The 25,220-nt window shown below is 37.2% G+C and overlaps 1 protein-coding gene across 3 annotated transcripts in view; it reads right to left on the bottom strand.

Annotated features, from left to right (window-relative positions):
• The window catches only part of LOC112051193 (protein outspread), a 340,261-nt gene that overhangs the window by 27,067 nt on the left and 287,974 nt on the right, over positions 1-25,220 (bottom strand). For 2 of the 3 annotated variants that reach the window (XM_052881731.1, XM_052881730.1), the window contains exons 4-6: positions 15,225-15,413; positions 6,244-6,316; positions 5,610-5,765 (exon numbers count right to left, since the gene is read on the bottom strand). In XM_052881731.1, coding sequence (XP_052737691.1) covers positions 5,610-5,765; positions 6,244-6,316; positions 15,225-15,413 — 418 coding nt within the window. The remainder of the gene's footprint in view (positions 1-5,609; positions 5,766-6,243; positions 6,317-15,224; positions 15,414-25,220) is intronic. The other variant, XM_052881732.1, reaches the window with a different exon arrangement.

The following is a 25,220-nucleotide window of genomic DNA, read 5'->3' as shown; positions in this document are numbered from 1 at the left end:
AATTGAAGTTATTAATTTTGACAATACTGCACGATGTGGTTGTGTAAATTCTGTTTAAATTTTGTGAAAAGTGAGATTTGTGAGAGAGAATTTTTTAAATCCAAAGTGTAGAAGGGCACGGTTGTAATTAAGCTATTTTGTCTCTAAACAAGTAGTTAAGTTAAGAAATACACTAAGCACATCTGAATTCTGATTGTACGTTTTGAGCAAAAAATCCATTTTTTTTTCCACAAGTTAGCCCCTGACTACAATCTCACCTGATGGTAAGTGATGATGCAATCTAAGATGGAAGCGGGCTAGCTTGTTAGAAGTAGGTTGAAAATACACACTCCTTTCGGTTTCTACACGACGTCGTACCGGAACGCTAAGTCGCTTTGGGGTACGTCTTTGTCGGTATGGTAGTAACTAGCCGTGGCCGAGGTCTCCCACCAGCCAGACCTGGACCAATTAAGAAAACCTCAATCGGCCCAGCCGGGGATCGAACTCAGAACCTCCGTCTTGTAAATCCACCGCGGATACCACTGCGCCACAGAAGCCGACGAAATGAAGAAAGATAGAGCGTTTTACTTATGGGATGCAAGCAGCTGTCTATACAGTAAAAGACTTTCTAATACCTAATAAATGTTAGACTAAAGTGTGTTTCGCAGATATCCACTGACTTTTGTGTGCCGTGTCAATTATTTATAAAGCTCGGGCGGAAATCGTTTAATATGGTCAGCACGTACTTGATAGTCAGTAAGTATTAACCCGTATCTCGCACTGTCGCCCATACTGCTAGTAACCGCTAACGGTTCCTAATTAGAACCTAACTTGTTGTCACCGACCACGATTTATAGCCTAGCCAAGCCCGCACTGCGAGAAAGCGAGACACAATATACGAAAGCGGGTAAGCGAGAAGAGGATACAGCATACCTGTTGTATCGGAACTATGAAGTGCAATCGATTAATCGTCTATAATTATGCAAACGCATCCACTGCGTACAGAGTACAGTTATTGCTAACGAGTGTAATATGCAACATGCAATGAATATAATATTTGTCGATCGTATTCGAAACGGTGTTAGTCATTTTTACGACGTGATTGGATTTAATAGAGACACCATAAGTTTAAGTTTCGGAATTTCAGGAATATCATGTAATTTTTTTGAATTTTTTGAGGAATAAAAAGTGGCTTATGTGTTAATCCAGATTAAAATTCATTTCCATTCCAAATTTTAGCCAAATAAGCAAGCTGTTTGCAAGCTGCAGCGTAAAAGAGGAACAAACATAAGTATGTTTGCCTTCTTATGCTGCACACACACATACACAAACTTTTGCCTTTATAATAGTAGTGTGATGGAATGTTTTCGAAATTCATCTACGAGTAAGTCTATGATAACATTATAAAAGCTAAACTATTATGTACGATTTTTAGATTTTTATGCCTAAAGTACCTACTGATAAATTTCATATTGAGAAAAAATTTCAAAACGAATGAAATCATTTTAGAGAAATATAAACTGTTTAAATAATCGAAAAAATAGCGCCCTGATAAGGTAAAACAGACAAAAAATAGGATTTATCCAGTAAAATTAAAAAGCGTAGTCACTCATAAAAACGTACCTATCCAATCGTCCTGTCCACGTAAATCGAACTCAGAATAACGTTACCAAGTACGAGCAATAACGGTCATACTAATGTCTGACAGACGACACGTTGCTCCGAGCTGTGATTGCAGCGAACGCTGGATACGTGCTTAGTAAAAATAATTCAGTATTTTTATAGAAATAGTTGAGACAACCTGCTAAACCTTAAGTGGAAATCCGTTGCCTTAGCAAAACGTTATCTTGCAAGGCACATTCGCTTGAAACAAGTCCTAATGCGCAGCCTTGCGTTCATTAGGCCTATCATGCGACCAAATAACGTATTTCGTGAAGAGAAATAGACAAAATGTCAAACAATAGCACCGCAACCGGAAATATCGCTAATTTCGCTGCGTTACGACGAATGCGACGAAAGAGATGGGAGTGGGAGTATTTCGCCGCTATTGGTTGACATTTTACCTATTTCTCTTAACGAGGTATGTCGTTGGTCGCCTGCTAAGCTTATATCAGTCTGAAACAGAACCTTTTTTCTGAAGCGATGTTTTTAAACTCGACATTGTAAGTCTCGAATTCGTCTGTATCTATCTCTGTGTACAATTATACTATAGTATAGATAGAGATAGAGACAAATTGGAAACACCCACTGTTATGTTATAATAACATGGCTATAGAATAGCACTAACTTCACCGGCAAACAAATACAGCGATGCTGGTCGATGACCAAAATTTATTTGAACGAAATATTTTAGCATTTCATGAAGTCATCGTGCGCGTACCAGAACCAGCATATGGCCAGAGAGAAAGATTTCGAGCAGATCCAGGGACTTGTGATACGTCTGTGAATTTACTCCTACTACTAATAAAATTTGAACAAATTATGATTTATTTTTGCTACATCCCGCAAATAATATTCATGTATTTAATTTTTGTCATGTCGATTCGTTTTTCAAGGCTTATCAAGTGTCAAATACCTTGTTCATTTAATATTGGAGGCGTGAACCCACGGGCATTAAAAGTGTTAGCTTTAGCGTTTACTGTTCTGTGTGTGAAACGCAGGTAAAAGGAATTTCGTTATTTAAAAATATACTCAGAGGCACAATTATCCGCCCACTTTAATATGACGCGAGTATATTAAATTGGGCGGATAACTGTGCCTCTGAGTATATATCAATAAATAATAAAAATCGATCCCTACTCGCGAAGGCTCAACTCTCACTCGGCTTACCCAAAGATATTTTTATAGATTGCTATAAAAAGTCTTTATGTGAATCAAATGTTTCTATTAACTTCAGCTTCACTTCACCAGGCAGTAAAAAATGCAGTAATAGTAAGACATCATACTTATTTACTGTTTACTCAATTTACATAATAGTTCTCGAAGAGTCTTTTTATGGACTCACTAATAAAAATATCAGACCGCAATGACGGTGTAAGTTTTTTTTTACGAATACACGAGTATCATAAAAACTTTAAAATATATTTACTTCAGTAAATTATCGGTGTTTAACCATCATCGCTAATACTAATAAATTTGATAATATTTCAAAGTTGATTATATTTTTTAATAGACAGTTTTTATACTTTTTCCCCATGGCATGAGAAAGTTCATTTGGATTTTGACATCGGGTTAAAACTGTTACCACGATACCTACATACGACTCATAACATTTACAATTTTATTACTAGTAGGTAGATTATTTCAAAATTACATATTGCACATAACTTTTTGTTATGTATGCAAAGAAAATTTCAAGAATGAGGAAAACTTAAGTTAATAAATAAAGTAAAGTAAGTAAAGTAATATTAAAAAGCCGTGCCGAGTACCGAGAGCCGTGGTAGCCCTTAAAGGATATCTCTGCCTACGATTAGGAGGGCGTAGGTTTGAATCCGGTCCAGTTATGTGGATTTTAAGAAATTAAATATCACGTGTCTCAGACGGTGAAGGAAAAACGTCGTGAGGAAATCTGTATACCTGAGAATTTTCTCAATTCTTAATTAATTCTTAATTCTCTACGAGTGTGAAGTCTACCAATACGCATTGGGCCACCGGCGTGGTGGATTATTGGCCTGACCCCTCACATTCTGAGAGGAGACTCTTGCTCAACAGTGAGGGGTTTGCTAATGGGTTGCTAATGATGAATATAAAAATATGTTTTTTAGTAAATATAAATTACATGATAAATAAATAATTATAAATAAATTATTGACATAATCTTACTTATGTTCTTATTATAGGAGATATTTTATCTTGTGTTTTGCATTTACAATATTCGTATAGATTACTAACGAATAAATGAATCAAAATAATTTAAACGACTACTATAATAAACGATAACAAAATAATACTCCATTCACTAAGTAGTTACTCATGCAGCCAGATAAGCGAATTGAATTACAAAATCTTAGTTTCAAAATAATTTAGAGCTCACTAATAAGACACAGTTATAAAGTTATGGGACGAAATTTGAAATGCAAATCCGCGTGTGCACCATCTAAGTGGGAAGCTATGTTTGCATTAGGGCGAACACAAACTTAGACGCAGGGTGGTAGACCTTATTTAATATTTAAGAAATCTACGAAGCTTCTTGAAAGAATTCTTGCAAGCTACGAGGCTTAAAGCTTGTGATATATTACTGCGAAATTAGTTTTTATCTTGAATTTCAAACAGTTTATTGAAAGTCTAACTGTGTACTCGGTGTAACTGTTTTGAGTCATATGTAAATCTGCCTTGAAATCAAGGAAGATTTAGATATGACTCAAAAGTATTTTGTCAAGACGTCGATATCTATCAAAAGTCTTATTCGTAGAACAGTTTTATATATTTATCTGTGAAAACTGTATGAAAATTCTTTTCGGTTGTTAGCGTAGGTCGACAGGTGTTTGAAATGGTTGGCAAATTGGATTGGATTACATTTTCTACATTACATTTACATACATTTTTATTTCTTCTCCTTTAAAATCATGATATCGTAGTGTTACTTAGTTTCTGAATATTCTGCGGTAGTTCTGTAAAAGTTGCGTATACGTGTGCAGTCTCCCTAGCAGTATTGCAAAACCGTCTATATCTGATGCATGCTCATTTGAAATACGGGCCGATGTCACGAGTGGGAGTGGTCTGCGACTGCAAACGGCCTCAACGGAACTCAATGAAAACCACTGCGAAGGCTGTAACGTCCCAGATCCCAGACCCAGAATAGGAATGTTTGCAAAAGGGTTATGTGGGGGAAGGTGTCCCAGTTACAAGTATGTCAAGAAAGTCAGATTAGAAATTACTTCCATTTGGTAATACTTTACATAGTTGTTGGCTTTTTATCGCTTAAAAGGAACGAGCGTCACTTGTTAAATAATTACAGTGGCCAATGTCCATTTGTAGCATCAGAGATACTGCTAATGCGTTGCCTTTGAGGGATTTGTTTACCCTATAAATAACCGATGTGGTTACATCTTACAGTTGGGAGGATGTATGTACCTATTTAGTTTTGAATAGTGAGATGAATATATTATCGTTCCATTGATTTACTGCACAGATCCCGGGACATCGTGTGGTGTGGAAAACCTCCGAGTATGGCCCGGGACTTGTGACCCAGGTGTAGGGATAAGAAGTTCCTTTTTGACATGTTAACAATAACCTAATTGTACTCGTATTCGGCTTTTTATCGCGTAAATGGCCATAAAATAACATACGCGTCATTTGGCTGTATTTTTTTATAGTCTTACAGGATTATTTTGTAGCACGACACATTGTTAAAGCATGCGTTTATAAAATGTGTATATCCTGCAGCTGAAAAGGCAATAGGTAACTTACCTAGTTTCAATATAAATAGAGGGTTTCTTATTTGATGATTCCTTTATAGTATGCACCAATCTTCGAGTCCGCTATAAACGCGATGCGTAATGCGTAGTACACGAAAACATATCCCAGCCAGGTTATTAGCGAGCGTCAGAGTGGACTCGAAGTTTGGCACGACCAATGCTTAGTTTTGTTGTTAAGAAAATAAAAGAAGTATGGCGCAGAAGTAGCAGTACCTTTGGTGTCGATGTTGGTGGGGGCAGCTAGACTGGCGATCTCCGGCTGCGGGGGCTGCACCCGGGGCCCCGGCCACGTGGTCGTGCCGCCACAGAACCGCGGCCGCGCGCTGCACTCCGCCGCGTCGCGCAGCGTCGACGCGTCTGCGGAGTATTCTGGAATCAGATCACTGCCTTAAACTTCCGACGGGCGAAAAACTTCGGACAAGCCTCAGGCTCCAACTTTCAAATACAAATGAATAAATCTTCCGGAACAAATGTCTTAAAGCAGTAAAATTCTTCATATGAGTTTCTTTAGAAACTATTCGCTAATCTTTAACGACGTTTTTATAACTCGACAGTGCGAGTTATGTATTCACCTCTATCGCTCTCTGTCTAACACCATACTTTAGAAAGAGAAAGATTGAGGTGAATTCTAAACTCGCACTTGCGAGTTATTCAAAACAGCGTTACTGAAATTTCTTCCACAACTCACTTGACATTCACTTACTCGTTGAACCATCAAAAGCAAGGATTCCCAATGCTTTTGTAAATCTTAATTTAAATGCGAAATAACGTTAAAATAAATAAGCAAATAAATGAATGACATTGTGAAATATAGATTAAAAGCTAGTTGAATGTACAATGTACATACTTCTCGTTGTCGATGACTGCAACAAGCTCGCCGTTTGACCTCCAGGAAAAGTCGCATTCCGTTTGTGTCGACCCTGGTGACAAGAATCACATATTGGTCAAATGTGCACACGTAGTAAGTTAGACTTGTAGTAAGTAGATATAGCCATCTTAATGTAATAAAGACTGATATCCTTAAACACTGCTTAAGCTAAAGCTACGATTTTACATATGGTGACACAATCATTTTTTTATTGAGAAATAATACAATACAACACTTATGGTTACTTAACCTAATACCTATGCAAATCATGCCAACTGGATACTGTTTATCTAATGAAACAATTAGAAAAACGGCAGCTTTCTTTTAAACAATGTGTCGAAACATTTGCCATCAACGAATCATGCCATCAGATCGTTTAGCTTTAAAACGAGCACTGATGAATCAATTAATGATCCTTATTTAGAGAAGCTATAAATGGTAACCTCAAAGCTCCCTTCCCTTATGAAATTGTAAGTCTAAAAGATCGCGACAACAGACCAATCTTCGTAATTAGTTTCCAATTGGTTCCGGTAGCCAAGTTCAGACGGGAAGGAGAAACAGCGCAGCGTGTGTTTAGAAACCCGAGTTAATTGTTCGAAAGCACATAACAGCTGATACTTGGTCGATAGCAGTTAATTGATTAATTGTGGACCACGGAGAATTACTGCCTTAGATGGTGTACGCGCAAATGGGACTGGATATTGCCTCGATGGTAGGTACAATTTGTTGAGTCGCAAATCATTTATTCATCGCCTTCCGCCTTAGTTCGTTGGTATTTTCTTCACTTCATTACGTCGACATCATGTAAACGTCGTAGCTAATTCGTTTTCAGCGTACACTATTCCGTTGAATAATCAGCTTAAATATGATATAGATGAATTTGAACAGAATATCATTTTATCAACGCGTCCAAGGGACATCAACTACGTATGGATGGACCTCTGCGATGCCTGTCAGCTATGGTAAAAGGTGAAGAGGGAACTAGATCAAAAAGTCTGTGCAGACAGGCAACTGTATTTTTGTAAACAACACGTTTACAAAAGTACTAGTATATAATATAAGCACTTTAAGGCTGGCTAACTCAACAATCAGAAAATTTAATACCAGATTTTTTGCCACTTTATAATTTGTAGTACGTGTTACTTATTACTTGTTATGTGTCAGAACAGGTTTAACACATTTTTGTATTATGCAAGTTTTGTTATAATGGTCGGGTTGTGGTGATATAGTTTTTGTATGAACTTAAAGTAAATTACGTCCAACTGCAATGATATTAACTTACGCTATCTTTGGATTGACTTAATGTATGACTTAAATTAAGCTTTCACCTATTTTAAGACATTTTTTTAATGTTTTGGAACCAGTTCCATTCGAGTTAGATAACTTTGGTTGGGTAAATCGTATAGAACTGTTTTAAGTTTTATGATTTTAAACAGAGATGAATTCATCAATGCATTGCAGATAAATCTATTATATTTTTTAAGTAGCACTAACATTTTATAAAGTCCTTTAAATTCGTAGTTTTTTGTTATTTAATAAAATATGGCTAAGGATTTGTATTTTTAGCATATAAAATATAATCGATAATCCTTTTTTGCATCTAAGGATAATTTGAGTTTACAGTTTTAAGCAATAATAATAATTTATTAATTTTACAGATATTAATAAATTATTAAGTTAATTATAAATTCTTTTAAGTTAGATATATAAATTCTTCTACTTCGTCGCAACATTCTTGACAACCCTAAGTGACGATCACGATCACTCTAGTAGCTAAACTCTTGACGATCCTAAGTGGCGATCACGACCACTTTGTTCGCTAAACTCTTGACGACCCTAAGTGATGACCACGACCACAATTTGTGGGGCAATCCTCATGATTCATCGCTATTCCTCTCGTAATGTGTAGCTCTTCTAGTAGGTACATTCGTGGAGACATATAGAAACTAGAAACCTCTTAACCATAAGAGCTGTACAAGGCTTGTACAGTACATATGTGTGTGGTATTTATAATGACGGTGATTTTAAGACAAACGCATAGTGTAATTGAACTTTGAAGGATAGACGCTGGAGCAACAAGGACTAAAAAATCGCATCGCTTAAGTACTCTCGCCAATTTCATAAATGGATTCCTAGAAGCGTTCGGACGTTATTATTTTATCGCGCAAATGAATGATGAGTCACATCATATCAGGTTGAGAGCACGGAATTAATTGGTGAAAACATAAAACAATTTGATCGGCGCTTCGTCGGCGCCGTCCCGTTACTGTGCCGTGGTGTGCGTCCATGGGACCAAAAAGGGAATTATTTGTGGCGACAAAAGGCATCACTATAGATAAATATATCATCATATCGGCCGATGGACGTTCACTGCAGGACAAAGACCTTTTGTAGGGACTTCCAAACATCACGATCCAGAGCCGCCAGCGAATCCCTACGAGTTGCTTGATGTAGTCGACGCTCTGTAATGCGGAGTCGCCATTCGAGCACCTTGGGACCCCAACGTCCATCGTTTGGTTTGCGATTCGTTTAACTATGTCGGTGACTTTGGTTCTTCTGCGGATCTCCTCATTTCAGATTCAATCACGCAGAGATACTCCGCGCATAGCTCGTTATGTCTGACTCTGATCATTCTTATGAGGCCCTTGTTAAGAAAACCATCGGCTGTAACAGAGAAAGGTTTTACTGGGCATGCGATGCACCTGACAACCTAGTTAAGGGTTATGTGCCTGTGAAATCACTGGTAATCCTTCAGATCGGATCATAGTACTGCTTGACGGTAGAAATAGCACAACGATACGATTCCCCAGAAGGATGAGCTCTATTACAAAAAGCTTCAGTACTTTAGTTTTTATTAACCACCATCTATCTATCAACGTGTCTTGTATTTCATGTAATGTGTACCATCTTAACATTAGATTGGTAACGTTTTTTTTTTCAATTGTTTACAAATTAGTCCTTGACTACAATCTCACCTGATGGAAAGTGATGATGCAATCTACGTTGGAGTGTGCTAACTTGTTAGGCGGAGGACGAAAATCTCGGTAAGGTGGTAACTTGCCACGGCTCAAAGCTACCCACCAGTTAAGCCTGGACCAATTAAAGGAAACCTCAATCGGCCCAGCCGGGAATCGAACTTAGGACCTGCGACTTGTAAATCCACCGCGCATACCGCTGCGCCAGGGAGAGCGTCAAAATCTCATGTTAAAAAAAGTATTCGTAATATAAGCAAATAATAAAACCATGGTTATAAATAATAAAGTTTCACTTATGTATGTACACAATATGTATGTATCCAATAGCCTTTTGTTTAGTTGTTTCAGAGAACAGACTGGCTTTACTTGTATAGTTTCTGCTTCAGTGGAAACATACCCTAAGACAATGCGCCGGGGTCGACGAACTGATATCTTTTTGATAGGTGTTAGGTATGTGCTTTTGTTGAAGCTGCTTCATATCTATCATCTGTGTTATGTTTTGTTTATAGTTCAGAGCAGATATTCAAAAAAATCTACAAATATTTTTACGATTGTCTTTACACAGCTTTAGTTTCACGAGCATTTCACTTAATAGTAAATGACGTCTCATTTGATGAAAAATGACAATGCAACAGTAATATGGAGAGATTAAATCTGTAGCAACATTTATAGAACTAGTTGAACTTAACTATTTAGATACCACTACCTAAACAGTTGCGCTTTTAAATATTGAATAGTTTCGCCAGTATTTGTTTTGCTTTTAGAGTAACAGTGATTGCAGTGCTAACAACAAATTTAATTCACAGCTACGAGTACGTTTCATCTTCAGTAAGTCGTCCGACTCAAAATCTGACTATCGAATGTGAGAGTTCAACAAATCCCGAATTGGTTTTATGTACCATTTTGGTATCTTCCACGTTTTTGCAGAGCTATCCCTGGAATATTGTTATTATTTACTTTTGATACATTTTAGATCATCCGCAAATTAGAGCAATCTTATCTTATTACATAAATGCAAAATATATTACATAAAACTTATCATGTAATCCCCTGGACGTACTATGAAATTTGGTAGAGAGGTAGTTTATAGTTGGTAGGTGTCCGCTAAGCACGAATTTTGCGATAGAACTGGATTAAGGGGGTCTACGGGCGGACGAAGTCACGGGCGTTAGTGATTAATAAATTGGACCACCTGTTTTGGATCATTAAATTGAACCAGTAACAACTCGGGAAGTCGTTCAGAGATTTCCGAGCACAGCCCGAAAGTGCACCGGGCTATACAAAGCTTTAGTTAGAATTAATTAACTGCGCCTTTTTTATAATAGCAACGGAGAGCGGACACGCGACGTTACTCTGAACATCCACCATAAACGGCGCACGAGGAAGCGCGGCACAAACCGAGCGGCCAATTAGTTGGAACTGTCGCGGGAACTGATTCAATTAGTATTAATGAATCGACGGACACCATTGCTAATTTTCTGTACATGTTGTCTATAAATTAGGAGCGGTTCTCCTTTTGTTGTGGTTGACGTTTAAGGCTGGTCGGTATCACTTGTGAGTGGGGAACATATCAGAAGATATGTTAGTTAGGTGTGTATGTTGATGAAATTTCTTCGTAAACTTTCTTTTAACTATTCCAAAGATTACCGTTAACAGACATCTTTTATCGCCGCCTTTTAAAGGTATTCGAAGATTAGTGGCCTATGGTCGGTTGCTATTTCGCGAAAATGATGTCGTATTAAGTTATACTAAACCTAGATCATATAGTGTTCCATTATGCCTCCACTAATTCAAACTTCGCGCCATCGATGTTAGACGTTGCATAGGATTTCAGGCAATAGCAACACAGCTTACATAAACTGCTGTCATGCACATCGTATTTGTGACCAATTGGAGGTACTGTTATTAAGTGGTTTGTATCGAAATGACAGCTGTTGTCAAAAACGGCAGTTCGTTAAAATCGTTGAGATCCAACGCATCGCGCGAAGCATAAAAGGAACACAAAGCAACAACGAAAATTCCCTGTATCTACGTGGAGTCAACGAAAGCAGTAGCAGTCCAAGGTACGTCGTGCATTGTTCTGTTATTGACTAAATCTTGTAACACGTCGATATCATCAAACACCCAGCGCGGAGTTTGAATTCCCAGTGTAGCCGGGCCACAGAAGTGCAGGTTGCTACATATAGGTATTTGCTATTTCAATTATTCTTCTTCTAGAGAGTTTTCAATAAAAATCAAAATGTCTGATGGTCATTGGCCACCGCCTAAAATCTTCGAAACTCATTGCCAGTTCTGTCAGTTAATTTTGTTTCTTTTACGCATCTCATTTCGGAACTTTGGTTCTTGTATATTGATTACGTAAAGATATTCTAAGTATAGCTCTCTCCATTGCAATGATTCTGAGCTTTCTTATAGGTTTCTTATAGATATTAGTAAGATATAGTTTCTCCAAGACGGTTTTTAGCTAGTCTGCAGAGCTGTGTGAGTCAGTGCAGTACTCAATCCTGCTGTAAGTAGGCCGCGCGAATCCACCGAAACCAATCGGTTAATTGCCCCAATTAGATGATTGCTAAGCCGCAGACTGGTTGGCTTATTTCGCGATATTTGGAGCGACAGTTCAATGTCCCATTGGATCAACGGTTTCGGGTAACATGAAATATCTTCTACTGATACATCATTTTGAATTCTACATTTTTCTGTGATTCTTTTCAAAGATTTTATTTGGCATGAATTTACTATATTGTAAGAGTAATTAAGTGTTGGTGTAACCGTCCATAGCTAAGTACTATGTTTTATAAGAAAACTCTGCCTTCTACTAATTTTCATACGAAAGATTGGCAGTGTTGGAGAAAAACGGCAGATAGATTAACTTTGCTGTGATCAACTTGGGTTTCTATCGAAATTGTATTTATGGAAAAACCTTCTCTTACGAAAATCAAATCCCAAAGCTAAGTACTAACTAAATTTAAAAATAACTCTTAATTTAGAACTTACTTTACCGAAATAATCTATTCTGATTGTAACTCTGTAAGCTAATTGCGATAAAATCAAAGATAAACAAACCAAAGCCGTAATCACCGCACTGTGGGTATCATGCCTTCTGGACAAAAAAGTGACGTTATTAAAGTATCGTATTACACAAATCTTGAATCTGTCGGTTAATCAAATCGTTAGGCGGTAATCGCCGCGGTGGACATAAAACGTATAAAAACAGTGGAAGCCACAAAAGTCATGTGAATGAGATGACGCCGAAGATCGATTACAGACGAGGTGTTAATATCAAAAGTATCAATAACAGCTGACGTTAGATGTTTTTTGTACTAGTAGCTGTAACCACACATATGGATGGGAATATGGAAAATTACAAATTGTCAATATATTTTAGAAACCGTATATAGAGCAAATGGTAGAAACACTAATAATAAACAAAGCTGATGCGAGCATTTGTAAATCATAAAAGATACTACTCTCAGTACAAATTACCTTATGTAACTCAAAAAAAAACGAAATTAATTTCTTCGTTGGATTGGATACGACAATGAAATAAAAAGCTAAAATTAGAGATTGTAGTAGATAGTGTATGTCATAACATTAAGATACTTGTCAAATGTACGAGTAATGTTTTGCAGTTCATCAGAACTTTTACTGTGCAACTAATTTCTGTTGAATTGAATGTTAGTAATAATGTTTGTTCAAACACACAGTGTAAGTAATGCATTTATCACTGAAACCGTTAATAGTGAATCTCTTTTTTTTGTCGACAATGACGACTGATTGACTGAGTATATGTGATCTTACGACGATGCCATGGTAGTGTGATACCCTGTAAATGTAGGATTTACTCAACTGACATTTATAAAGAGGAAAGTATTCGCCACTGGGTCCGAGAAGTCATCCAATTCCCGTGTCAACAAAACTTATATGAAAACACACATTTATAATGTTCTCTAGGTTTATTGCTCGACAACACACATCCACAGCGTCTCTAGCGTTAATACGAGAGTTATACTACAATACTTGTTCATAAGCATGTAAAACAAGCGTGCTTATATCCTTTGTGTTCTCGTCTATCAGGTTACATGTCATGGATTAAAGTCAAGGGCATGATCCGGTTGTGACTCATGCAAATCGTCACGCTCCTGGCCACTTTGTCCGGGAATGTGCGGTGTTTAGTTTCAAGTGGCTTGTGTATTGTGGTACAGTGCATTTCTATTGTAAACAAGTATTATATAGGTGAAGGTTTGTTAGCGTAGCTTCTGTAGTTGTAACTCTGCAAAATAGGAAACTAAGGTCGTTGTTTATTTTAAACACCAAATATTATCAAAATAGTTAAACATAAATCATATTTTTAACAGATATTCGGTTTAAGCCTGCTTCGTTTGTTATCGTCACTTTTGTTTTTTCTCCCTTTTGGGATGGTTTTTAAGTCTCAAAATCTGATATTGTTTTTTAAAATAATTTTCTTCTTTTAAAAATTTTAAACGAACATTTTTTCAGCTGCATACAGCTTTCATATCTTAACCTTTACGCTCTATTATTATCCTCATTGATATTGAGTACGCAATTTAGTGCGTCCAGATACGGGCTGGCAATTCCGAGTATAATTTTCAATAAGATAATCGATACCATCTGTAATTCAGACACGATCTGTCCAGCGGTTGACTCATCTGGCTACACGTCAGACCTGGCCCAGATTTCCCCCGGAGCATTTCCTGCTGCTCCCAAACTCGGTGTCGAAGACCGAACTAATGGGAAGCGGTGACACAATCTGCCATCTTGCTGTTTAGCCGATAATGAGGTAGCCGTGGGGCGTGGTCGCGTAGATGTACGCGGAATGTAATTTATATTACAACGAGGTGGATAAAATAGTGATGTTTATCTCAGTACGCTGTAAATCTTGTGGATGATTAGGAAGGAAACGCACAAATAGAAACCCAGCACTCATTTAAAACATACTTTTAGAAGACTGCATTTATTAACACGCATCTTATCTCAAATAGTTTGCACACGTTACAAAGAGACGTACGCAATTAAAAAACGTCTCCGCAATCCTCGATACGCGCTACACATTCCCTTTAATTAATCCAGCATCTATTATCGCAGTATTCCTCACAGGTGTGCAGCAAGCGTGGCGCGCCTCCGAAGAATCCTCGCCTCAGATGCTTATCAACGATTCAACGCTTCCATTACCTATCGCCGGAAACGGAAAATTATCGAGACGGCTCTTATCATTCCTGGGGAGTGCAACACGCTCAATCTGCCGCCATTAGCTGGCGCATAATTGCTGGCCCGTGAACCCCTTAGGCCAATTTATCGAGTTATAATCTGCATGCATCCGCATGTCCTCATTACAGGGAAGTCGGGCCCAAAATATAGTATTTACGTTTCTAAGCGAACGAGAAGTGACGGTTAATGAGGCGGTCGGCGACTTCCTGAAGCCGGCGGTCGGCGCGTGCGCAAATTGTAGCCACCGCTACAATGTGGAAGTGATTTGTGTTTTCATACCGACTGATGTTTAGAGATAACAGGAAAAAGCGCGGAGCTTACGCTAATAATGACATGAATTAAGTCTTATTCTTATTATGCAGACAGACGATGTTTTGCATAAATCTTGACTCTTGAGTCTAAAAAACGCGGTATTATTGTTAGTAAATATTGTTATTTTATGGTGGATCTAAAATTGAAACTAATTGGTTTCTGATTTTTTTTTTGGGTGCAGCAATTATAATACAGTTAACGTTTGAGCACAGATTGGATTGAATGTAACTAACTAAGATAAAGAAGAAATGACGTTTGAGTCAACATTGGAATGATGTGAAGAACAGGACACTTCTTTATGTAACTCTGGGAAGTTGTGATTATGTGTGGAATTCGATATTTTCAAAACACCAGTCAGCTCAGCTGCCCAGAAATACGTATTTAGGTATAATTTGGCTAATTTTTTAAGCCTTCGGGAATAACCCTTAATACTAATTAGAAGGTTACCTTGCTCCTAGGATACACGCTGAGCACGTCAGCCCACCAGCGGGCCTCCTCCCTGCAGGTGCCCTTGACGAAGGTGACACGCTCCGGCGCCGTGATGGCCAGGCTGTGGGGGTGGCCCGTCACGCTGTCCGCGTCGCTGACCTCCAGGACCGTCGTCATATCCACGCTGGCTTGCGGGACTGTGTCAGGCTGCAAAGGACAAGACATTATTAATTTTATGATTTTAGCCCGATACATTGGTTTGACCATATTCATGGTTCGATTGCACGGTTTATGATGCTATCCGGGTATCCGAAGAAAGGATAAGATGGTGTGATACAAAAGTAAATATCAAAATAAAGGATGGAGGTGGTCACAACCATCACATTTGAGGATCACGACTTAAGGAAGAGGTGTGTTCTGATCTACTCTGTTCTACTCGCTATCAGGTGGGCCATCTGTTTGGTCCATCAATTACTACAAAAAACTTAAAAGGTCTCGGATCCTTGTAATTTGTATCCTTGCTTTTGCCGTATTCACTCCTAAGAAATATATTGTTACAGTACCATTTATGTTAATGTACCCCCACATGTAATAATAATTTTTAATGGGAGACTAAATTATTCCGCAGTCGTCAAATGACCCAGGAAGCGCAGTTAGCGTCGGTGTACCCGGAGTGTTGTAATCAAGTTTTCTTCATGGAAATTGTAGTTAACGGCATTACGGCGAGTTAGCTACACTGTAGGCTCCGCGGGGGGCTAGACCTGCCTGCGCATATTTAGACCGACGTCTTAACCTGCGTGAGCAGCCTGGCGAAGTGGTGTAAATATTTGCAAGTAGCCGAGTTCGATTCTCAGTTGATTAGTGGTGTAAAATTTAATGTTATTTTTATAACCGGCCAAACAGCTTTCAGCTGCCTCGTTTAGGTGGTACGTGGGTTTGAATCCTGGGACGGGCTTAGAGATTTTGTTTCCACCAGTATGTAAACAAGCTTGTGTTACGTAATATACAAAGGGCCTAGTGGCAGTTTCATACTGTGACGCTCACGTTAACGTAAACGCGACTATCTAAGGAATTGAAACAGCGCCATCTAGTGGCACAACTACACAACTGTTTCTTTTACGCGTTTACGTTAACGCGATAGTAACAGTATGAAAACATTGAAAACAACAACAGGATTTTTGCAACAGGATTTGAGTCTACAGGAACCTCTACAAATATATTCATCGGTAGTGAAGTCCTAAGCCGCTGGGGTATTGTGGCTGTTAAAACATTTTTAAATTACCTCTTTAAAATATAATTCTAGGCATTCGTAATTGCGTACTTTAAACGCTTAATTCATCACCGCTTATTTACAAAGCATTCAAAGGTTGCGGATTATTCCTTAAAGGGCACTCCTAGGAATTAGCCGTACTCGAGATTGCACCTCGGGCATAAAACAACAAATGAAACATATTTTAAAAGGGTTCTTTGTTGCGATCTTTCATTTAAGTTACAATGTATCTGAAATACTTAATAGCTCTATAATAGCTATTAATAAGCTATAATCTGACATTAATGTCATCATACTGTTAGGGTATTTCCACATTTAACTACCCCGATTTGTGAGTGTTCTCTAATTTCTACTACCACGGTAGCTATGTGCTGAGGTGGATACCTTTTTTGTCCACGACCAGATTTTAGTATGTTCTGTTTTCATTCTTATACATTTTGCTTTGTACTTATGTCCGACGATATCGAAATCGTGGCAAAGACATATAGTAGTTAGATGGACCAGACTATAATTGGAGTTATTCAAATTCTAATTACTTACTTGTCTATACCAATACTATATAGAGGTAAACATTGTGGTATTGTAGGGTTAATCTCTGGATCTACTAAACCGATTTTAAAAATTCTTTTACCACTAGAAAACCACGTCTTTTGTGAGTGCCAGGAGCCATATTTCATCTCCGTATATTCTCATGGGAAGGAACTACGCTGGTAAAACTGCTAGTGATACACTGAATTAAAGCCGATTTCGTTTCGTTAAATGTGGTGAAACCTTAATACTGCGAGATTTTGTAATGGCGTTTTAAAAAAGGTGGCGTACGATGTTTAAATAAGCACTTTAGCAACAATGTATATTAGCACCCCATTAACTAGAGCATTGGTTAATTGGGTAAACTGGCACTGACCTGCACTTGAGCCGGGATAAACTCAAGGTTAATTGACTTAATGTATATAGTATGTGTTTTTTTTTATATTAAAACACAATTTTAGTGTTTTATTATAGATTTTTGTAATTTGGTTTTGTTTTATCAGCCATACTAATATTATAAAGAGCAAAGAATTGATTAATTGTTTGTATGTTTTGAGGCTCTGGAACTACTGAACCGATTTGAAAAATGATTTCACTGTTGGGAAGCTACACTACCCGAGTGCTACAGGCTATATCTTATCCTCGTATTCCTACGGGAACGGGAACCACGCGGGCGAAACTACACGGCGTCTGCTAGTGTTATATAAAACTCCAATCAATCAATGAACAGTTGAGGAAGAGAAGGCGCAGTAAAGCGTTACTTTTCTACTCGTACCTATATATCCAAAATTATATTCGTATATTTTTAGTACATTTTTTATTTCTGTATCGTTTTGAATAGTGGGCCCAATTTTCGATCCCCGGTTGGGCCGATTGAGGTTTTCTTAATTGGTTCAGGTCTGCCTGGTGGGAGGCTTCGGCCGTGGCTAGTTACCACCCTACCGACAAAGACGTACCGCCAAGCGATTAAGCGTTCCGGATGTCGTGTAGAAACCGCAAGGGGTGTGGATTTTCATCATCCTTCTAAAATAATTAGTTCACTTCCATCTTAGATTACATCATCACTTATCATCACGTGAGATTGTAATCAAGGGCTAACTTGTAAAGAATAAAAAAAAAATTGAAGTTCTGAGATAAGTCTCTTAAATTGCAAAAGAATCTATTCTACTAGACTATGACTTCATTAATTGAAGTCATAGTCTAGTAGAATAGATTTTATGATGTGTCTGTCAGTCAGCGATATTTGGTTTTAATATTAAGAGTATAATATCTAATATTATAATTGTGAAAGTTTGAAATTGATGTATGGCTTTTTGTTACTCATACGCTAGAACCTCTGAACAAAATTTCTGGACAATCTGGGCAAAATTTGCCACAGATATAAATTACAGTATTGTATAACAAATAGGCTAATTTAAGTCCCGATATTCCCATAACACAGGAACATCTAGTTAATATAATAATGGATATACATAGTAGCTATAAAGCCAGTGTATCCAAGAGTGCTTAGCGCCAATTATCGCCCTATCTAACTCGCCCCTGACCTGAACTTGGCCGGGAGGAGGTTAATCGGTTTAATCGGCTCATACACAACAACATAACGTATGACGCGTGTTTCGATACCGAGGCGAGACGAGTGATAACGCTTTCATTAATCTAAATTAAGTAGAGATTCATCGCAATCAACATTCTGTGAATTCTGTTTATTTGTTGAGTACGACCCGCGACTTTGTTTAGAGATTCTGATTTCAACTTTTCCCGTCTATTACAATAGTACCTAATATTTGATTTGATTTGATTGATCAGTAGATAATAGTGTCAATAACAATATTATTGTTTCTTTATAAACTTTACCCTATGATAGTATTTAATAGCTAACTAAAAGAATTTCACTCCTCTGTGTAAATCAGTGTATATAAAAATGAATTGTTGAAACTCTGGAAAATAGCTTTCATTTGCAAACTGTTTTCTTTGTGATTCATTTATTATATTTTATTAGTGGACTATGGGCGGTATGCAAAAAAAAGCTTTCGATATATTATCAACAAGGTCGTTCCATATAAAAAAGAATATCTTTTCGTTTATTTAATAGTAGGTATTGAAAACTGGATTAAAATAGCGCAGGAAAGAGATGAATGGAAGAAATTGGAGGAGGCCTATACCCTATCAAAGGGATTCCTATAATAATAAAAAAGTAAAAATTAACACAAATATTAATGAACATTATTTAGTATTTCTAACATTGTTTAAGTAAAAACTACAGAATATATTGTACTTAGGTTTAAGGTTTATGGGAAATAAAGAGGCTTTATTATTATTATTTATTATTATTATTAATAGTATTGAGGCAGAGATAATACTAATTAACAAAGATTATAAAAATAGGTCCAGCGGTCCTTGCTTATACAAACATGGTGTAAGTAAAAAAGTATAGAAAAGTTTAGACTTAAGATAATATAAACTTTTCAACTTTTGGACACTACTTAATGTACAGACACACGATGTGTACACATTTACTAAATACATTTTGTACTGATATATGGAAAAGAGCTGTGCTTATTTATACGTTGCACTTGATATTGATAAGTAAAACTAATTAGCCGATATGATGTCCGGCGCAGGACCAGCGGGTCGTGTTTACATAGTAGCACTAATGTCACCTCATCAATCAAAAAGATAACCTTAACATTCGTACTGATGTATTGACGAGAATGCAAAAATATGTCGAGATCTTTTAGTATACGCAAAGAAAAGCATTCTGAACTAATTAATTTTATTGGTTCTGCAAGAAAGTATGTAGAATATAAAGTCATGTTGATATTACTTTATTATCATGGCTTTACACACGGTAAAAAGACGTTGTGCAAGAAATCACATTAATATTATAAAGGCGAAAGTTTCTGTGTATGTGTAAGTGTGTTTGTTTCTCCGTTACGCTGCAGCTACTGAAGCGATTTGGCTGCAATTTGGAATGAAAGAAGTTTCTTTGGATTAACACACAGGCTACTTTTCATCCCGGAAAAATCCATGGTTCTCGCGGGATTTGTGGAAAATCTAAATTCCACTCGGGCGTCCGCTATCATGTGCAAGAAATATGTTTTAAGTTAAAAGAGGTTAAGAGGTAAATAAAGAGGTTATTTTCTTTTCAAAACATACCGTCTATATGACATCATAAACTTCCTGCCATCTATAGAATGACATGAGCTTTAATTTTAAGTTCCATTGTAATATTAATGTTAAAACAAACGTAATGATAATTCAAAACGCACATATCATTCTAATTTGATAAACGAATGTTGACTTTGAATCTGATTGCATATCAGATTCGGCCAAACGAGCCTAAAAGAGAATCAATAAAACACAAACCGTGCAAATCAAACAAGAACACAGTGAAAGCAAAAACGCGATACAAAGATAACGAACCGAAAAAAAGTGAAAATAAATTTCGCGTAAAACGTGTTAACGATATGACCAATTAAAATCCGCCGATCGAAACATTGAAACGGTCCCGACACAATAATGGACCGACAGCCAGCTATAGCCAGACTTGCCTCATTATTATAAGGCTTATATGTTTGGCTTGTACAGCCAATTATGGAGATTGTAGATCATGAGAAATCATTCCTCCAATCGCCAGTCAATTAGCTTCGTCGCAACCCTTCGAAAAACACCGTTAAAGATTTTTTAAAGAACTATAAATATATAATAAGGGTTTCTAGCGAAAGATTCCCAGCTAAGTGACTGGTGATGTGATGAATTATCTCATGATATCCCAGAGAAAATATCAAAAAATTACGTTTTTAACTTGGAAAATTGAGGATTTCAACCTTTGAAGTCTGGTACCTTCCAAAGCCACCACGTTAATATCTCCATTATTGGCTACCGTACTTACTTATGTAATTATGGGCTGACAAACTTAAATAAAATGTTGTCTGTCTGGCTGTAGCAGGTCCTCCGTTCACGACACAATAAGCGTATATCAAACTTTATTAATCACGCGCAATGAGACGTTGAGACACCGTGATTTATTACACTACTTTCCCTACGTCCCGAAATGGTCTAATTTGACATCTGATCGCGGAGTCGTATTCTGAACATTTTCTGAAGGCCCAGGTATTGTAAGGTCTTACTGCATATCCATTGCGTTTACTATTGAACCGTTATAAAGACAGATATTTTTCAATCCAATACTACCTACTAAAAAATGCAAACGGCATTTTCTGCCTATACACAAATTTTCAAAACGAGCGAGCTTATTGTCATTTTGTCATTTTAGTGTTAGTTAATCACACGAACGAACGAACAATTAACGAACTACTTGGTATTTTTAAAATGACCTCATCATCGGAAGTTTTGAAAAATCCATGGCCAAAACAGTGGCTGTTATGGAATCAAAGCAAGGATTTAGGGAAAACATGTTTCCTCAATCCAGGAAAAAAGGAAATAGAGAATTAGATAACGGAGGTTTCTGCTTTTTGGAAGTCAATTAATGTCCGAATTTTGGGGTGGTTAAAGATTTTTTTTTTCACAAAAAAAAGATGCCTCCCTTCGCCTTAAAATAGATGCAGTCCTGTTCATGTGTGCTATAGCATAGGAGTATGGGACAAGTTTAAAGCTTGCCTCAAATTCCTAAAACCTACAGCTATAGCTTTCCGACCGTAAGAACCAAGCTGAAGTCGGCAATGGAAATGTTGTCATCGGAAATTCCTCTGATAATGTCGTATGGATGCAATGCAGTGATGGCAGCGAATACGGATTATGCAATTGTTCCCATGCATTGGTCCAGCGCCCATAATTTCCGTTGTAGCGGTCCGGAGCCATTCAACCGCACCATGAATGGGCAGAATTCCTTGCTGTATTGCAATTTAGGGACTAAACATCTGGATATAATGAATGGTAAGACGGGCACAATCCAATCGAAGTGCTTTTATAACTGGACGTTTAATAATAATTAATTAAACAAACGGTATAATTAGAAACTGTGGATTTATAGTCCATTGAGAAGCCAATGACATGCTAATATTGTAATTAAGTAATATTGTAAAGTAAATTTGAGTAATTACTTCTCGTAGATTTCTTGCAAATTTGGATGAAATTTACACATAATATTTATACAGAAATTGTTATTATGGGTTTTTTTATTTAAAAATGACACAATACAACATAATAGTTAATATAATTTACGAAAAGCACATATCCGTAAAAAAAAATATTAAAATAAATAATAGACTTTTTACATAAAATCGTATGAAGACGTTATTGACTAAATATAAATTATACTTAAATTCTCGAATCCACCAGATCTTAAAAAAACTGGTAGAATCTTATCTATTAATATAAAAGAACAAAGTAAATATTAACAAAGTTATTAATTGACTTCAATATAGAATCAAGACGAATACACATAGCGAGAAGATAATGAATATCGTGACTAGCCTTTGCCTTAATTATAATGCTCTGCAATTTCAAATTAACAATTAGGTGCTTAAAACAAAATAATTACCAATATAACGGAAGACTTCATTTTAGCTCGTCGATAAAACACAGAGATAACTTAGAGCAACAATTATAATCCTCAAGCTCGGCTCGCAAGCTCCGTGACGTCATAAATCTTACGTTCGCGTACGAAACAATTAGCCTTGCACCTCTAACAAATCCCGCAGTAACCAGCGCTGAAGACCTCTCAACTGTCCCCGTTTCAATAGTTCCTTCATATTATAGACATAGGAAACGGAGTGTCATTTGTGTTGGTCTATTCAAAGTGCATTTAGTTAGGGAACAGTGCATATTTGCGGTTTATACTATATATTATATTGTATTTTTAAACTATCTTTAAAGTTATTTTTGAGCTATTAGAGAAAACGTTAGAAAAGCCTGTATCTTTTGATGAGGATGACGCAGAATTTTCGTTTTTTTATCGCATCCAGAAATTGCAGGGCCTGTATATTTTATATTATATTTAGCTTCATGTCTTCCAAAGAAAAAGTGTCTTGACAGACAGAAAAAACAGACATCATCCTATTAAGTTTCAGATTTTTCCTTACGAGCTACAGAACCTTAAAAACACATTTTTGATTTCCCCGTGTCGAGTTCCCTGAAGTAAAAATCCCTATAATTCAAGGCGTGGACAGATTTTATTACCCATTTATGACGTTTTTATTTGTAACTTAAGTTACTACTGATACAGATGTCGGTGTTCGCGGCGCGCTATCGCCCGAGAGGTCTAACACCGTTAAATATACGCTGAACAGTTATGGGGTCGCCTACGCGGTGTCGCGATTATCCCCAGAGTTATGGACCCCACGCACGCACCGGCTACGATACACAAGGGTCAATGAGTTATCTGTAATTGCTGTAGTATCCATTAATCGTATCTATCCAACGAATCCGAAATTTAAAAAAAAACATTAATGAAGTTGTTTATCGCTTTTGCCGTACCTAGAATATCTCGGAGTTCATTTCACCCTTTAAATTATCGAGCTTTAGAGTATATAAACAACTATTCTTTCTACTTCTTTCATCATCTGGCCCAAATTGGTGTATTCAAATCTAACTATAGCATGTTTACTTGAAAATGTTTGGAACAACCACCAGTTTGATATTTCGAGACAAAATCACGTAAAATATACTTATTTATCAAACAAGAACTATAAAACTCTGATTACAACTAATAAGCTTCATAGGTCTTAGCATCAATAATTCTCATATCATTACGACTGAAAAACCAGTCTAAACATAGTAAGAAGAAGATATGAAATTAACGAGTAATTTACGACACACGATTCCCTAATCTCAGTAGAATTTATAGCATAATCAAGTTAATGCGGCCATAAACGGCCTAAACGTGTCAACCGTGTAATGACCTTAATTTATTTTATTGCGTCAGTTCGCACTTGACCCTGCACTTGCACTGCGTGGAGATCTCGAATAGTTAACGTTTATATACTCCTAGTACACGTTTGTTAGTTTTAGTGTCAATCATTAAATTTTTGATTCATGACAACACACCTTAGCTTTTGGATGGCTGTTTTGAGATTAAGAAACCACATAATCGGTTTCATCAAAGTTTTGTGTCATTGATCCATTGATACAGGATCATCTTATTCAGAACACGAATTCTCCGACAGATATCAGTCATGAGTTCTTTGATCGTCATCATCATCAGCCTGTATTCGTCCAATGCTTGACAAAGCCCTTTCTATAGCGCGCTACCAATCACGATCCTTCGCCTTTCACATCCAGCCATTTCCCGCTACCTTCATGGTGACCTCAGACCATCTGGCTGAAGGGTGACCTACATTGCGCTTACTGGTACGTGGTCTCCACTCCAGAACACCTCTGCCCCAGCGGCCATCTGTCCTGCGAAAGATATGGCCCACCCACTGCCAATTCAGTTTGCTAATCCTTTGGTCTACGTCGATTGATTTAGTTCTCCTACGGATTCCCCATTCCTGAGTTCTCTGATAGGCACGACACATAAATCCCAGAATTTAGAATTACAGCAATTGTTTTAACAAAGCCGTTTTTTTTATAAAATCATCGTTTAGACTATTTTTTTCTAGTATTTTTAGTTTTGTTCTATTATCCTCATGCGATCAGTCGTTTCTGAGTCTGGCTTTGTACTTGATGTTACTGGTTTTGATTTCTTCTTTTACTGTTGGCATTTCTAATTTAGACTATAGCTTGGCAACTTCGTTCGTAACACTCCCGAGGCGGCACTGGGCAGGCAGTATAGCGATGAATGAAAAACCCACAACTGATGTCCTCACTTTCTTTTCCCCTTGTCGCCCGTATATTATGAGAGTGTCTTCAACAAGCTTGCCAGACTATAGGCAAGATTTTGAGACAGTGTTAAATTATTAGCGCCGTAACGTCTCATAAAATTAGACCTGACCCAATTTACACGATATAATGCTTTGTACTGAACATACTCGTAGCATCTTGGCCAGTGCATCCCACATTACGTTGCAGTCCCATCAAGACCAACCTCAATTGGCCTGAATATTTCAATTGAGTATGTGGGCGTTGGGATATTAAAGTCCGTTACCATCTCAATTATATCGATCAGTATTGAAGGTATAAATAAGATAGTCCACTTGACCTTAATTACCTATAGCACCTTGCCTCTGAAAATTTACGAATTCCCTAAGAATAATTACTGCATTTCGGATTTGATTTCATTTTGCTCTGAAAATGGCATGGCTTACGTAAGATTG

This window comes from Bicyclus anynana, chromosome 5, assembly GCF_947172395.1.
Source record: "Bicyclus anynana chromosome 5, ilBicAnyn1.1, whole genome shotgun sequence".
NCBI lineage: Eukaryota > Metazoa > Arthropoda > Insecta > Lepidoptera > Nymphalidae > Bicyclus > Bicyclus anynana.
Note: the sequence above shows the minus strand (reverse complement) of the source record. Positions and strands in the feature narration are given on the sequence as shown.